Source organism: Eumetopias jubatus, unplaced genomic scaffold, assembly GCF_037043125.1.
Source record: "Eumetopias jubatus isolate StellerSeaLion01/CBP00866 unplaced genomic scaffold, mEumJub1_p1.0 scaffold_3, whole genome shotgun sequence".
Classification (NCBI taxonomy): domain Eukaryota; kingdom Metazoa; phylum Chordata; class Mammalia; order Carnivora; family Otariidae; genus Eumetopias; species Eumetopias jubatus.
Window position 1 is genome coordinate 138918579 of NW_028274809.1, and position 17478 is coordinate 138936056.

Consider the following 17478-nt stretch of genomic DNA (forward strand, 5'->3'; position numbering starts at 1 on the left):
TAAATTCAAAGAAGGAAAACGGGGAAGAACTAAGTAAGGAAGTTGGCTCTGTTTTGCGGACTTACCTTCCACAGTCCCCTTGCTCCCTCTTGCTGGTAAATGTTAATGAAGTTGCCTATCATTCCACCTTGAAAGGTGCTGCTTTGTGCTTGCATCCGTATCTAGAGGTTATTTTAAAGACAAACATGAGAAGGAAAGCACATTTCTCTCCAAATGTAGACTTCTGAAAATCATTCAATCTGTTGTTTACTAACCACTGAAAGACTCGCAGTATAAACAGGACTGTAATGCTAGTTTAAAACGCCCTTTGTAGAATTTATAAGGATTTAACATTCATAAGGATTGGTTCTGAGGCACTTTGGAATCAAAAGATGGATTTTTAAAAGTAGTCTTTTGAAAAGGAAAGAAAATGACATATTTCCTTGTAAGTTACTGAACAGGAAAAGAGAATGTGATGGTATGCTGAGATTTCACATAATTGATAAAGAGTATCCAGCACACTTGGCAGCACTAAGCATGGACAAGCATATTGCTTAAAGTAGTTACTTCAAGCCACTACTATTTCCAACCAGCTGAACCCAAAGGTATGCAGGCGAGCTGAGCACGAGATGACCACATGATGCCCGTCACACTCTGTTACACTTGAACTTACAAATAAACTTGACAACGGCTGTGGAATTCATATGACCGAGATTCCAACATAAAAATAATGTTTGATATAGCTCTCTACGTTTTTTAAAGGGTTTTCTCACTAAAAATTGGTACCTTATTTTTGTTTAGAAAGCAATTATCTCTAACTTCTAAAAGACAGTGTTACTGCCATGCTAACATGGGAAAATAAACCAAACTACAGGAACTGCCTTTCTATGAAGCCCCGACAAATGTTTAAGGTATTAAGAGGCATATGGATATTTTTCTCCACTTTTCCCCAACAAAATCCTAGCAAAAGCACCTTCACATGTGCTGCACCTTCACTGTGCAGAGGTGTAGTGTGCTCCACATACCGCTGATGTTTGTCACAATCTCCTATTAGAGTGAAGGCTCTGAGGGCAGGGTCCTTATCTTACTCATTTTTGGATTCTAAGCATGTAGTACATCAACTGGTAGAAGGTAGAAGCAGTGAACACTGGTTAACTAATAGGAACAAAAAAGGAGAGGGAGGGACAGAGACAAACATCCTCAGAGCATTGAAAAAGCAAATCCTGGGCGCCTGGGTGGCTCAGTCGGTTAAGCATCTGCCTTCAGCTCAGGTCATGATCCTGGAGTCCTGGGACTGAGCCCCGCATCAGGCTCCCTGCTCAGCTGGGAGTCTGCTTCTCCCTCTCCCCACTGCTCATGCTCTCTCTCTCTCTCTCATTCTCTCTCCCTCAAATAAATAAAAATTAAAAAAAGAAAAGAAAAAGTAAGTCCTGCCTAATTTCTATTTTGTTTAATTAGTTTATTTCCTTATCTTTTTCCAGAAAGGATCTAAGGAGGCCGTATCTCTGGTATTGGCAACAAGGTCATCCAATGCGGTATGTCTAACTGTGGTAAGGAAATATTTCCATTGGTATTTCCTAAAATCAAGTTAACAGATAACATCACATGTTCAGAAATGATCATGAGTGAACAGATTTGTGTAGGACTTGCAGCCCATCCATTTTTAATGAACCAATAAAACCTGGAAGATTTTCAATGAAAAATGAAATTCAAATGTATCCAAGCCCAAATTTTTTTTCTGCTTAATCGCCAAAAACCTTGTCTCCACAATGAGCTCTACTTTGGAGTTCCTCCGTATCAGCGGGAAATCCATCCAGTGGATGTTTCTAAGTTAGAGTCTTCACGGCACTTAAATTATAAACAAGTTCACACATACAGTGTATGTTATATTTGCAGCTTTTCATTATCTGAATGTTGTTCTCAGTAAGAAAATGTGGGGTATGCCTATAAGATATGGATCGTACTGCTTACTTTCAAAACATCTGTTGGATTAGCGATGGTTGAGGATACGACTCCAGAGAGAATTCCACACACCACATTTATCAGCAGAGTTTCATCTATAAACAAACACATATTATTCAACTTTTCGTATACACAGAGCTCTTCATATCAGTCGCTTAAATATAGGTGTAACTCGTACATGCCACTTGTACATCTTCAGAGAATAGTAAAATTTCTATTTTATGAATAAAGCAATTTTTTAAAGATTTTTTATTTTTTTTAAGTAATCTCTATACCCAATACAGGTCTTGAACTTATGACCCTAAGATCAAGAGTCGCATGTTCTACTGACTGAGCCAGCTAGGCAGCCCTGAATCAAGCAATTTTTAAAATATCAGGAATTTTGCTGGCTTAACAGGATTTTGCCTAGCAAAATGACTTGATATCCAAGAAAGGAATGTGAATTATCATGCAAAGTGAACAACCATGTACCAATTCACTTTTGTGTGTGTAAATGCAGACCACTGTAGTAATTACGATGAGGCATATCCCACAGGAGAATAAAAAAGATACACTCCTGGGGCCCCTAGGTGGCTCAGTTTGGTTAAGCGTCCAACTCTTGATTTTGGCTCAGGTTATGATCTAAAGGTCCTGGGATCGAGCCCATGTCAGGGTCCATGTTCAGCGGGGAGTCTGCTTGAGATTCTTTCTACCTGCCCTTCCCCCCACTCGTGCGTGTGCATGCTCGCTCTCTCAAATAAATACATAAATCTTAAAAAAGAAAAAAAAGATACACTCCTAGGAGATACCGAGAAGATAAAAGTTTTAAAGCACACTGTATTTATTTAATGTGAAATATACTGAAGTGCTAAAGCATCTTAGCTCCTCCTGTTGACCACTCTCACATAACAGCTGACTAGTGCTCATCCCATTGTAAAAACAAAAAGTTCTACGGATTAAAGCAAAGTCACAGAGTCAACTAGCAATAGAGTATTAGAATTCAGTTCTTAATACTAAGAAGGGTATTCACTGCTTTCCTGAAAAACAGGTTATAATTCCTGATTTTAGAATTTTTAAGTTGGCTCGAACTACAATAACACACCCTCTAGTCTGGGTGTTTTGGAGATGAGGATAACTAAAAATTTGTTAAGATTGCTCTTTTAACTGTCACTTCAGCTAAGAACGATGTGCTTTAAGCACCATTCATTCAGACTTTACATCCAGAGTTCTTCTCAGCAGTAGTAAAGTCACAATCAGGCTCAAGAAAATCTGATCTCGCCTTGACTAGAAAGACACACAACCCCCCCACCTCCTGTCCACAAGTGGAAAAGAGATTCCCCACTCACCTTCTGGGTGTTCAACAAACAGCCGCTTCAAGCTCTGGTAAATGCCTATCTTGATAGTGCCATAGGAAGCCTGGCGTAACATCGCAGGGGCAATCCTGTCAAACCAACGTACAAAAGGACAAAGAAATCCTAAAAATCACTTTAAACCCTCTAGAAGACAGACACACACACACACGCAACCACGTGTACCTTCCACAATCAAACTACGCTAAACCAGATTTCTCACAATTCAAGATCCAACAAAAATATAGCTGGGTTCAGTTAAATTTGTGCCAGTTATTAGTTCACGAGTGAAAGCTCAACCCCTTGTAGTTATCCTTAACGAAAAGTTAAGTGCATGTGGAGTTCTAACTTGCTCACCGGTGTTCAAGGGAAAAGGCTCTCCTTGCTCGGGACAAAGTGCCCAGTGAAATCTGCCCTCGGCAAGCATCTAGCATTCTTCCACTGCTGCTCTGGAGCTCATCTCCCACCTCCTCAGAGGCGCTGTTCCGGTCATTTCCTCTCCCTCTCTTAGCCTTCCGGACACCAGAGCCACCCTGGGGCAGTTATCCGCCCACTGTTCCTGCACTTCCCACCTCTTCTCAAAATGCCGTCTGCCTTCCCTCCCCCTCTCTCCATCAAAACTGCCTCAGTTGAGGTGACCCGCTGACAACGCTGTCACTAAACTAAATGATGCGTTCCACTTAGCACCTTACACAACCTCTCTGTGGTATCTGCTACTGGCCACCCTCTGTCCTCCATGCAGCTACCTCCTCCCTGAGCTCCGTAACATCCCCCTCTCCTGTTTGTCTCCTCTTCTCCACAGCCTCCTCCTCCTGTCATCTGGGGGGTCCCCAGAATTCCATCCCGTGCTTCCTTCTCTCCCCACTCTCCACACATTGCCATGCTTCCACCACTGTCAGAGACTCGGGACGCCTAATTCCTGCTTCCGACACGGATGCAACGATGCATTTCCAACTGCTCGGTAGATTTCTCAATGCGCATGTCCTATCCCCAGCCCACCTCCGGATCCAGAGTCCCACACGGAACTCACTATCCTCCCGTTCCAACCAGTCAGCTCGCCTCTGTTTCCCAGCCCGGGGAATGGAAGCTCCATCTACGCTTTGGCCCAAACCAGAAATCGAGACGTTAGCCTTGTCCCCTGCTTCCTCCACACCCCCTCCTATGTTAGGTCCCATAATACGACAACCCTACGCCCTAAACAGCCTGTCTTCTTTCTCTCTGTCCCCAACACAGCACCTCTGTTCAGGTCCTGCTCCTGGCGCGACAGCCTGTTTCCAGTGTCATCAGTCTTTCATCCCGTCTCCCCACGACAGGACGGCTTCTCTTCACCATGGAAACCCTATCTTGTCAGTCTCACACTTAAAGCCCCCCAGTAGCTTCGGTCCGCCACGGGCATAGCAAACTCAAGTGCCTACAGGTGCCAGGCGGATGCCTTAAGTGACTGACGCAGGCTGGGTCCAACTGCACACACATACACCGCGTGAGAGGCTGAGGTTTCAGGAAACCAGAGAAGGCCTCCTTGATGCCTGCTCCTATTATCCTAAGTGAACGAATGTGGGCCCAGATGTTGACTTTTTGCAAGAAAATGGAATCCCAGGCTTGTGTGTGCAATTTCTCATAGCTGAAAGAGTGGCCCAAGTGAAAAACAAAAACATTTGGTGACGGGTGGGTGGAAGGGGTGTGAGGCCCAGATTTGGGACCTATGGTGTAGCGGATGAGGTCAGGATGCTTGGCCCGTCCCGAGGCTGCCCATGTCCTGACCCTTCATTACGGCTCCAAACCCAGCTCTTACTGCTCACCAGCCCCCATGCTATACCCATGCCGAATTACTTGCAGTTCGTAGAATGTACTGTGCTTTCTTGCACATTCTACTGGCTCTGTATAAATACAGTTCCCTCCTAACTTCACCTGGCTAACTCACTCTTCTTGATCCTGCAAGGTCGGACCGGGCACTGCCTACATCAAGCAGCCTTCCTGAAACCCACCCTCTTTCCTGTCCCCACACTCTGGGCTTGACACCCTGCCTCCACCAGATTCTAGTACTCATCATCAGACGCCGCTGTGTCCCCCGTTCCCACGTCTGCTGTCCCCACTAAATGACAGCTCCTTCACGACCGTGTGTTGCTTGCTGATCCCCATCTGTCCGCCCAGATCCAGTCTTTTAACCTTCTCTGTGATGCTCTGCGCGCCGAGAGGGTGGTGCCCACGGATTACGTCATTCAGGTTCCCCTGCCAGCTGACTTCCAGGTGGATTCCACCAGTAGACGATGGGATGGAGGGAGGCAGGAGGAAGAGGGATTCTCCTCTCCCTGGGCACTACCAAAGCATCCCTCCACAACGACTGTTCGCTCCTTCAAGGCTCCAGTCTTAACAGGCTCTGCTAACGCCATTCCCGTCCTTGTTCTCTTGGTTCTAGGGTTGGTACCAACTTCTCACCTGGAGAGTTTCTCGGTACCTCAATATCCCTCCTTTGTTCCCCTGGCCCTTAAGCAGTGCCTTCATTAAGGTCTCCTCACTGAAACCACCCCAGCGAGTTCTGTTTTCTGCAGGGACTCGGGCTGACGTAGGCACCTGCCATACTCACTTTCCCATCCCGCACCCTCACGCTGTTCACTCAACGTTGGATTCAAGAAAAGTTGTTCACAGCCCTTACCCACAGAGGATACTCTGTCATTTTCCTTACAGCAAAAACCTCAGTAATTCAGAATAGCCAAGGGGAAGGGCTTTTTCCAGAGTGAAACACCAGTGAATTATGGAATGTTTTTTGGAAACAAATGTAATTTTTGCATTATTATCTATATTTGAATATAATAAAAACATACTTTCACCACAACGCTCATTACATAAAAGATACATAGAAAATAAAGCTGAAATGAAAAACGAAAAATCTGCAAACTACTTGCTCTTTTCAAATATATCTCAAATTTCTACTTTTTCTCTATGAAGCCTTAGTTTTCAGTCTATTCATTTGGAAGGTCAATAGTCAAATAAAACACAAAGGTCTACTTACCCTGAGTACAGGGCTTTCAGCCCTTCTTCTCTGCCTATCTGCACTAACGCATGCAACATTCCTCGATATCTGATTTCTTTAAAGTTTGCATCATTTGTCTGGCCTTGAATCTGGAGCCGTGTCTTCGTTAAGTCAATTGGAAAAGTACCTTAAAATTTTTTTAAAAAGAAATATTTCACTTGGTAAGAAGAAATTCCACTAAATAAAGGATACATGGTGATCTATCACTGAGGAAACATTTCAACTACAATGTAAACTAAGAAATGTTATTAAAAAATAGCAGATACTTTGCAATCTTTTCTCTATTTAAAAAAAATTAGGAACCAAAAGATTAAAAAGACCCCAGAGATGCATAAACCTATTTTCCTTTCTTTACGTTTTTATGTAGTTCTCATCCTACTCTACCTAGGATCTGAGAGGCTGCACTGCTGTGAAACACAGGTACACAGAATGATTTACACAAACAGGAAATTTTAAAATATGTTACTGTTTTTTGCATCTGTGAAAGCTAAAATCAGGTTCAATATGAACAAAGAAAGAGAAGTTCATTTTCCAAAGGAGTGTCTCACTTTGTGTCCTGCAGTCTAAAAGCAAATCTGTTCACACAGCTAAAAATGTTTAATCCAGTGCCCCACGGAGAGTCCACCCAAATATGTAACACTCACTGTCAGCACACTTGATCCACCGTGGCAATGGGAGAGCCCACCCACACGGGCAACCAAGTGGGTAGGTGGTTCCCGCGCCTTCACCCCTCAGCCCTGCTCCTCACTGGCTCCTCAGGGGCGGCCCCTGTCCCAGGACAGCAGTGACCGAGCCCTGGAAGCACAAGACGTGTCCAGCCCGGCACCTGGCACTTGGCAGCTGCTCAGTGAGGATTTGTTGAGTGAATTATGCCAGGAAATAGACAAAGATAACCGGGATCTGATGTGGCACTCCACTGCAGAGGAAGTCACAAATACAGTACGGCTAATGGGCAGGGGAGGACCTGGGAGCTCCTCCCAACTCTCTACGGCCCCAGGCGCTAACAGGGGCAAAGTGGGGGAAAGGACAAGGAGCGTAGGGACAGATGTGATCTAAAAATGACTGATAAACCTTCTGTTTGATTAACAGGTTCCACTTTCTCCACACTGAACTTTGAACTCTAAACGGCTAGGCAGCCAAAATGACTCTGTGTTGGAAAAACATACCAAAAGAAGGCAATTTTGAAATCTGAGATTAACATTTCATGCTCTCACGTGCTGTGCTTGAACCACAGTCACATCAAACACCAAACAGCGACCTTAACTTCTCATCGACATCCCGACGTCCTGAGCAGCAAGCAAGCGACCTGAGTCGGCCCCTTGGGCTCCTTACCGCATTCTGCTGTAATGGAGGCCAGCCCTCCGTACACAAAGGGCTTCCAGTTGAGGGCCGACATCTTCACCACGGTCCCTTGTCCTGGATCAGAGAAACATAGCCTCCGATAGGGTTTTTCCTGGACACAAAAGGAAGGCATGTCAAAGTTGTAACTCTGTGCACAAGAAGTTTCTTCTTTAAACCTGTGTTCCATTCGGAGAGTGCCATCAGATGCTACCGGTGAACAACGCCCCCCACCCCCACCCCAATTCCCCAGGGGAGCCTCAGCTTCATAAAGCAAACCTCACTTTATCACTTGCCTTAAATCTCATTCAGGCCTCAAGTAATGCAATATGCTGATCCGGTGATACGGTGAATGTATTTAGTGGAGCACAATGGAGGCTATTTTCTGGGTAGTCCATTTTATCTAAAATCCATTTTCACTCAACAAATATTTGCCATTAGTTTGCCACTGTCTTAGTGAGTCCCTCAGGTGCACTAGAGCAAAAAAAAAATGTTGCAATCCCGTGTACTAAGGTAAAATGATAATTACTTAAAAGTACCAAAATGTACTTCTAGTTCACACTCTATAAATGTCTGTTTTCTCTTCTTATCCATATGCCATTAATAGCTGGGAAGAAGCTTGATACAAAGGAATGAGGTGGCATCCCTCCTAGGGAAGTGCCTATTAACCCCTAGGCTTTGTCTTCATCAACATCCTCACCATCCAAGCAGCCAACACAACCAATTAGTGGTGGAGCCCATACTTTTATTGGCTAAGCTAAATAAAATGCCTAGCTTTTACTCCTATTGTGGGGATTTTTTTTTTTTAAGATTTTATCTTCTTTTTTGACAGAGAGAGACACAGCGAGAGAGGGAACACAAGCAGGGGGAGTGGGAGAGGGAGAAGCAGGCTTCCCGCGGAGCAGGGAGCCCGATGCAGGACTCGATCCCAGGACCCTGGGATCATGACCTGAGCCGAAGGCAGACACCTAAGGACTGAGCCACCCAGGCGCCATATTGTGGGGATTAAATACACAGTTTTAAACTAGCACAAAACAGACACTCAACAATTGTCTTCCATCTTCCTTTCACCTAAAAGGTGCTCACATGCCGTGAGAAGTATTTACACACCTGCCACACCAGGTCCCCCATATTCATTACACATTCTTCAGTTTTATGCACTTTCAGTTGGTAAATCTGCCCATTAACAGGAGAAACATGCCAATTAACAAACATTTGCATATATACTATCAGCCATAATTATTGTGGTTTGAAATAAAATTTCTAATTTATTATAGTCATTATTGGTGAGCAATACACCCAGGGTTTTGACTCTGCATGTTTCAGGAGTTTCTCAAGACTACATTTCTCAAGAAAGGCCTGCCACAAGTCATTACTGCCAAAAATGTCAGTTTGCAACAAGGCCCAGGGGCTTGTTTAAACTAAGAAAAAACACAAGGAACCCAAAGGAGATTCTAAATACATCTACCAGTGGCTATTCTCATTTACAGACATTAACCGAATTCAGACTGGTTACAAGTGAGTATGGAACCTCTATGAGCATGGAATCTGAAAAATCTTCATTTGCTTTATGTGTTTCAGGACCAAGAACAAGCCCTGCCCCCAAAAAATCATCTCAGCTCCCTATCATCCTTCCAAACGTTTAATAATATCTGTACGTAACTAATTCTTAGCCTTATGAGATTCATAATATAATGATTAATACTATAAGTTATATAGACTGTCAAAACACATTAATAATAAATCCAATAATTCATTAACTGTCTGCTAGTACCTTCCTTAATCTACTTTTGGATTCTGCTGAATTCAAGCTAAAAAAAACAAAGCAATAACTACGTAACAGTGACCTGTGGAAGCACTATAATTTACCATTAGAAAAGTGTCTGATACAAATGATTTCAGTGGATCCCCCAACAAGTTTGGGATAGGAAGACAGAAAAACAGACTAGGAAATGGAGTCTCAGCAAGGTGCCTTGCCCAAGGCCACACAGCTGATGGGGCAGAATTGGGCCTCCAACCCAGGGGTTCTAATTCCAAATACAGTGTTCTTTCTGCCACCACCTGAAGCTGCATGTGATCATAAAGGAGTGATGGTGTTTTAATTAAGGAGAAACTATTACGAAGCAGCTTCGAAAAGGTAGTACTGATAAGCTGCATCTTATAAACAACAACAAATGTGCTTAATTTAAAAGTCTTGAGAGAATATAATATTCAGAAGGTAGACAGTCAATCTAAACAGCAATAATTTATTTTCCCAATACACAGTATACAATGATAGTGTTCAAATAAATTTTTGCAGTTGTTCACAGTGGTGAAATTCACACATATAAAATAAGTCATTTTGGTGAACAATTCAGTGGCACTTCACACAGGATGTCGTACCACCACCACCTCTATCTGGTTCCAAAATATCTCAAAAGAAAACGATTACCCAGTTGATTCCCCACTGCCCCCTCCCTGTGGCTTCCATCTGGTTCTTATTTTCTTGTGATACTATGTAAGCATTAAGCATCTGTGTGGCACATAGGACTCCTTATTAATAGTTCCTAACCTGACTACAGAGCTTCGGAAAAGTATAGACATTAGGGTTCCACCTATGGAATGAGGATCTCAGGGACATCACAAGCATCTGTACTGTTACTGTAAATCAGTGAGTTAAATATGTGGTGGCCAATTCATACCTTGGAAATACTTACCACTTAAATTCCCATTTTAAGTACTTAATTCTCAGAGATGATATTAGAGTTGACCCTCCTTCTTACTCATCTTATTTAGTAGTGACTTTTTTTCTACACATACATATGCGTGTGTGTCTCTCTCTCTCTATAGAGAGAGAGAGAAATATATATGTGTCTGCATATATAAAGACACACACACACAAGCTTTCCTGCAAAATGTCAGCAAAACTTTATGGGAAATGGAATCATGACTGATCTCTAATTTAAAAACAAAACAAAATATTTTTTATTTTATTTTTTTTAATATTCTTGCCTTTTTTTTTTAAAGATTTATTTATTTGTTTGAGAGAGAGCATGAGAGGGGAGGGCCGGAGGGAGAAGCAGACTCCCTGCTAAGCAGGGAGCCCGATGCAGGACTTGACCCCGGGACTCCAGGATCATGACCTGAGCCGAAGGCAGTCGCTTAACCAACTGAGCCACCCAGGCGCCCCTAAAACAAAATATTTTTTAAAGACTCTATTGCCATATGGCCTCATGCCATCTCACTGATTAACTCTCTGGTTTCCTGCCACTACTTATTTGTTTTACTAGCTTAGTTTTTGTTTTTTGTTTTGTTTTGTTTTTTGGGTTTTTTTTTAAGATTTTATTTATTTATTTGACAGAGATAGAGCAGAAACACAAGCAGGGGGAGTGGGAGAGGGAGAAGCAGGCTCTCCGCTGAGCAGGGAGCCCGATGCATGGGCTCGATCCCAGGACCCTGGGACCATGACCTGAGCCTTTCGGGCTCCATCCCAGGACCCTGGGGACCATGACCTAAGCCGAAGGTGGACGCTTAACCGACTGAGCCACCCAGGCGCCCCTACTAGCTTAGTTTTAATGGCTACTTTTGGTGACTTTGTCTTCTGTCAGTTTTTTTTTCTTTTTTTAAGATTTTATTTTTAAGATTTTGAGAGAAAGCGACAGAGAGCCAGCGAGTGGACGAGCACAAGTGGGGGGTGGAAGGGGCAGAGGGAGGAGAAGGAGAAGCAGGCTCCCCACTGAGCAGACACCTGGCCGGGACCCGGGGGAGGGATCACGACCTGAGCCAGGATCCTGAGCCAAATCAGACACTTAACCAACTGAGCCACCCAGGCGCCCCTATCTTGTCAGTTTTGATATTAACTTTTCAGTTAGATCAAAACCAAAAGTTCTGGGTTCGAATGCAAATATTCAACTAGAGCTCAAAACTGTGTGGAATTGCCTCCCCCGGGGTTTGAATCAAGTGGACGGAAAACACACCGATTTGTCCCAATTCAGATGTACCACCGCCATAAACTCATCTTCCGCAAATGAGGGTCCATTCCTGCATCCCTGGTTAAACTGTACGAAAGTACCTTCTATTCAATTACAACTTTTAAAAATTAGATAGGAATAGGGTAAAAATTACCTTCAGGCTCCTCTCTTTTCCTTTCCCAACGCTAGGACAAGATTATTGAGCAGTTAAGCCTACTGCCCGCCTTCCCAGGTTAATGTTTGCTGGGTCAAAGAAAGAATACTTTAGGGACACCTGGGTGGCTCAGTCGGTTAAGCATCTGCCTTTGGCTCAGGTCATGATCCCAGGGTCCTGGGATCGAGTCCTGCATCGGGCTCCCTGCTTGGCGCGGGGCCTGCTGCTCCCCCTGCTTGTGCTCTCTCTCTGACAAGTAGATAAAAAGAAAGAAAGAAAAGAAAAGAAAGAAAACTTTAGCTAACTACCAGAGAGTATCAGTAGTCGGTCAAACATGCAAACAAGAAAAGCTTCCAGCTAAGGCTGCAATAGGAGACATTATGTCCAGTATGCCATGCTGGCCACAGCAGGCTGAGACAGGGCTCCGGCTATCTCAAGCTGAAATCTCTGTTCAGTAAACCGAACCATTTCTTTGTTTTGGAGTGCTCTTTAGAGGGGTTTTTCTCACACACATTAACCTCCTAGCACCATTTTTTGGGAAAATCCCAACTCTACTCAAGTCCCAAGAATGACAGGCCAACACAGTCAGGGAGATCAGTGTCCTTAGCAGTCACTAGTGTCTGGACGACATCTCAGCCTGAGATCCAGGGAAGGGATTATAACTTTGCAAAGACTCCAGTGTCAGGGATAGCAGTGCCTGTGGATCACTTCCCACTTTGCACTCCTCTTTAGGCCAACCCTCTAGCCAGACTAAACCTGGGTACCACCTCTCCGCTGCGTTATAAACACAATGCTAATAACCACAGCCATCATTATTGAATATCTTGTATGTCAGGCATTGCTATACATTTTCCACACTAAGGATTTTATTTAATCCTTACAACCCTATGAAATAGGTACCATTAGCCACATTTCACAATTGAGGAAAGACAACCTGAGAGAGGAAAAGTGACTTTTCCGTCACACAGCTACAAAGTCTGCAAACTAAAGTCTCCCTGAGGGAACACATGATCTTTCCTCTATGTACTACAAAGCCAGACACTATTTTCCAAAGGTTGTTAAAAAATATTAGCAGGTGGTAGTGTCGAAATTCTGCACATTCGGAATAAATGTATGATTTTCCTGCAAAGGAAACAAAAACTTTCCACCTATTTTTTTTAAGTGTTTCCTGAGTGGAAATGTCTATATTAATTAAGGATTCCAAAAGACTCTCCCTACACTTAGGATATGTACCATAGCCTCTCTCCTACATTTTCTCTTACTCAGTACTTATTTTCTCTTTACCTCATTTGCACAGCTGCAAAGGGAGGTAAAATATAGTACAGTAATTGCTTCTGGAACTTCGGGAAGCTTTCCAAGTTTCTGTTATATATTTAATTCTCGATAAGTTCTTTCGAATTTACTTGTGTTTCCTTTTCAGTCTGCAGTCTTAAAACTGGAATCACTGTCTCTAAACTTCTGTGACCTCTTAAATCTTTGTTCCCCATATGTCTGCCTTTCACAGACTCTTATTTCCCATTCTCTTTAAAGGTACAGTATAGAAAATAAGCTCATCACAGACTTATGAAACGGGGAATTTAAAAGGAATCTTAGAAGTCATTCCTCATTTCATACGAATTAATTGAGCCCACGACCACAAAACTTGGCAGAGGCAAAGCCAAGACCACAATTCATGCCTTTCAATTTTTTTCACTACCTGAGGAAGATGAATCTAGAATCTGTAGGACAGTCCCAACACTCTTCTGCTATTCTTGCCCAGGAGCAACAATGCTGAACACTGCAAATGCTTTACATGAACTTAACACCTGGAAAGACGCTAAAATCCAGAGCTACATTAACCTTCCAAGCAAATGAAGTGCACCCGTCCCTACAAACGTGAGCCAACCTGGCGTGTCCCAGGAGCAATTCCGAGTACAGTGTGCCCTCTCCCAGAGTAGGAAGCTCTTGGGGACCCGGGTAGCGCACTCTGAATAAACCGCGAGTGGGAGGGATGCAGAGGCAGGAAAAACACACCGTGGGGGCCGGGGCGCACACGCTGAGATGCCACCCACACGGGCCTCACACTTGGGACCTGTGACGCTGGGACATAAGTCACCCCTCGCCGCCAAGTGATTGAGGCCCTGGAGCCGGCGCCCCTGCTGCCGGCGCCCCTGCCGGAAGAGCGCGACCCAGCCCCGGAACCTCGAACCCCAGGGAGCCGGGCTCCGCACGGGAACCGGGGAGCAGCGGCAGCCCCCGAGCACGCCCCGCCGCGTCGGCGCTCTCCCGGGCCGCAATCCGACTGCAGTCCCATCCCCGGCCGAGGCCGACCCGAGGCGCAGCACCGGCCGCGGCCGGGCAGGGAGTCCCACGCCGACCGGTTCCGGACGCCGCGGCGAAAGGGGGGCGGGCCGGCAGAGGGGCGACCCGGAGCAGGCACAGAGCTGCCAGCGCGACCGCGGCCCGGTGGTCAGACACTTACCCGGCGACGACGGCTCCGCCAGTCCTGCTACCGCGCCCCGCTGCACCCGAAGTCAGCCGGCACCGGAGCTGGAAAAAGGGCTGCTGAGCAGCGGGGGCGGCTCAGGAGCTAGCGCGCGGCCCCGCCCACCCCTCACCGCGCGGCCACGCCCCCCTCCGCGGCTCCCATTGGCCGCCCCGGCCGCGGTCACGCCCATGGCAGCCGGCGACTGGCTGGCCTCGGAGGGACCCGGGCACTGAGTAACCGCTCCCGGCGGACAAGGGTGGGAGCTGTGGGAACTAGGTGATACCTCCCCACGGCTTCGGGTCCCGGCTCCTCAGTGAAAGAGAAACTTTAGAGAATGCACCGAGAGCCTCGGAACTGGAGGCTTCTCAGAGTGCTGTTTCCCTATGGCCACGTGAACGTCCGCAGAGGAAGGAAACACTCGCTTTTTTTTTTAATCCCAGCTTTTTAGTTTGAAAAAATTTACGAACCGACCGAAGAGTTGCAAGAATAGTACTATGAACAGTATACCCTTCATTCAATGCATTTCACATTTGCGTCCTCTCTCACTATATAGGTTCCCCCCCAACCTTTGAAAGTTGCATGCAATGCTGCTTTACCCCTAAATATCTCACTATTATCACATGCAAGAAACTGAATACCTTTTCTGTCATATCATTCAACATACCGTCTATATTTAAATGTCCTTTATTGTCTCAAAAAAAAAAAACATATCTATGGGCACCCGGGTGGCTCAGTCGTTAAGCGTCTGCCTTCGGCTCTGGTCATGATCCCAGGGTCCTGGGATCGAGCCCCGCATCGGGCTCCCTGCTCCGCGGGAAGCCTGCTTCTCCCTCTCCCACTCCCCCTGATTGTGTTCCCTCTCTCTCTGTGTCTCTCTCTGTCAAATAAATAAATAAAATCTTAAAAAAAAAAAAGAGGACATGGGCAAGCCATAGTATCCTCAACTCTTATAAAAAAATAAAATAAATAAATTTCCTTTATTGTCTCAAAATGTCATACAATTGCACGCATGCACACACACGTCTTTGAAAATTCAGGATCTATCCAAGATTTACCCGTTCGGTTTAACACCGTGCCTCTCTAGAAACTCCTTTTATCTACTAGAACTTCCACTTTTTCAAAATCTTTCGTAGCTTTGACATATTTGAAAAGTCCAGGCCAGTTGTCTTGTAGACTTTATCAATTTGGATTTATCAAGTCGTTTCCTCATAATTAGATTCAGGTTAAACATTTTAATAGGAAAACGGGAGGTGATGTGTATTTCCACGAGAAGGCACAGTGTTCTTTTATCCGTGCTGCCAAGTTGGATCACTTGGTCAAGGCATCTGGCAGATCTCTCCACAAAGATATCGTCAGAAGCTCAGAAATGATAGAAGTAAAGCGAATGAATCACCAAACCAGTAATCAGTAAAAGTTTATTGTGCACACGTCAGACAGTTTGCAAATTGGGAGCACTCAAACCAAAACACGGAAAGAGGCTCAGGAGTATGTTATAAAGCAGCTTATATAGCGAGAAAGCAGTGACTGTTTGTTCTTCACGGGGATTGGTTATAATATTAGAATTTTCTTAAATGACAGGGAATTGGTCAGTGGTCACCTCATGTCAACCTTAAGAAACAGTTCGAGCCTCGCTTATGATTTCCAGAGGCATAAGCAAGAAATTACGCAGGTCAAGTTAGTCTTGCAAATTAAGCTTTGTATGATTAAACTGTTTTTTTGGTCCGTTCAGAGAATGTTCAAAGCTGATCTCCGTTTTTGTTTTTTGGGTTTTTTTTTAACAATATCCCTCTCCCGGGCGCCTGGGTGGCTCAGTTGGTTAAGCGACTGCCTTCGGCTCAGGTCATGATCCTGGAGTCCTGGGATCAAGTCCCACATCGGGCTTCCTGCTCAGCAGGGAGTCTGCTTCTCCCTCTGACCCTCTTCCCTCTCGTGCTCTCTCTCTCTCATTCTCTCTCTCTCAAATAAATAAATAAAATCTTAAAAAAAAAAAATATCCCTCTCCCACTGCAGCAGAGACTATCTGAACTGGGGGAATATTTTTCCTGGGGGGTGTAGCACACACGGATGAACACTTATAGAATTGGTTATAAAGTGGTGATTTTTTTTAATGGGCTGTCATTCCTTCTACCTGTCTACCTTTTTTCTCCTTTTCTCTTTTCTCCCCCTGCTTCTCATTCTTCTTCCCTTCACAGCTCCCCTCCCCCACCTTTTCCTTTTTGAGTAATGGTGTGTGGACGCCTGAATTTTTTAAATTCAATTTAATTCAGTTACTATAAACAAATACCATTATTACTTTTGGTGCTCAAATTGCCCATATTTGGCCAGTGGAAGCCCCCACACCTGGCTCCTTTATTCTTTATATAATATCGTATCAATCTGAGCACTTTCTTGTTCTCTGACCCAAGACCTGCTGACAGTTCATTGACTCTTCTCTGCCCTAGGCAGGAAAACCCTAGTTGCTTTTGGGAGGAAATGGCACTTAGAAAATTAGATCTGAGTACTTGTGCTCATGGCTACTGGGATGTCATTCTTCTAGGCCCTTACAGGGGACGAAGCATATATATATTTATGGAGATACAGATGTAATGCAGTAAACAGTATACCCCTCACTCAGATACAGTTGTTTTTTTTGTTTTGTTTTTTTTTTAAGATTTTATTTATTTATTTGACAGAGAGAGACACAGCGAGAGAGGGAACAGAAGCAGGGGGAGCAGGAGAGGGAGAAGCAGGCTTCCCGCCGAGCAGGGAGCCCGACATCGGGCTCGATCCTAGCACCCTAGGATCACGACCTGAGCCGAAGGCAGACACTCAACAACTGAGCCACCCAGGCGCCCCTCAGATACACTTTTAAATCATGAATTCATACCTCCAAGTCAAAATCCAACACCATGGAATTCATTCTAGTCTTCCTCTTTCCGTATTTATATCTTCCTTCTCCCTCAATGAAAACCCTAGCTCACGACAGCATCAATACATTTGCTCATTTATTCTACAATATACAGAAACTAGATAAGACTCACATACCAGTACTACCACCGGCAACAAACCTTCTAAGCTCGAGATTTCTTGGCAGTTCCCTGTATCTTTATACTACATCCTTCTAAATGGTGTATTCAAAGAGTACTGTGTTCAAAGTTTACTTGAATCCATTGCTTTTTGCTATGGTTATGTTCTTTATTTGATATATTGTTAGGTTGGTTATTTTTATGTGCATCAACTCTAGAGTTTGCTTTTTTCATCTTTTTTGTTCAATTTCATTTTTTGAACGC

General features: G+C 44.5%; 1 protein-coding gene across 4 annotated transcripts in view; it reads right to left on the minus strand.

Moving 5' to 3' along the window:
* The window catches only part of SLC25A30 (solute carrier family 25 member 30), a 33855-nt gene extending 19563 nt beyond the window's left edge, over positions 1-14292 (minus strand). For 3 of the 4 annotated variants that reach the window (XR_003609800.2, XR_003609801.2, XM_028106204.1), the window contains exons 1-7: positions 14204-14292; positions 7935-8112; positions 7633-7753; positions 6280-6427; positions 3267-3361; positions 1951-2036; positions 66-161 (exon numbers count right to left, since the gene is read on the minus strand). Coding sequence is in view for 2 of the 4 variants with exons in the window: in XM_028106204.1 (XP_027962005.1) it covers positions 66-161; positions 1951-2036; positions 3267-3361; positions 6280-6427; positions 7633-7753; positions 7935-7946 (558 nt within the window). In the remaining 2 variants the exon portion in view is untranslated. The remainder of the gene's footprint in view (positions 1-65; positions 162-1950; positions 2037-3266; positions 3362-6279; positions 6428-7632; positions 7754-7934; positions 8113-14203) is intronic. The other variant, XM_028106212.1, reaches the window with a different exon arrangement.
* Positions 14293-17478: the final 3186 nt, after the last annotated feature.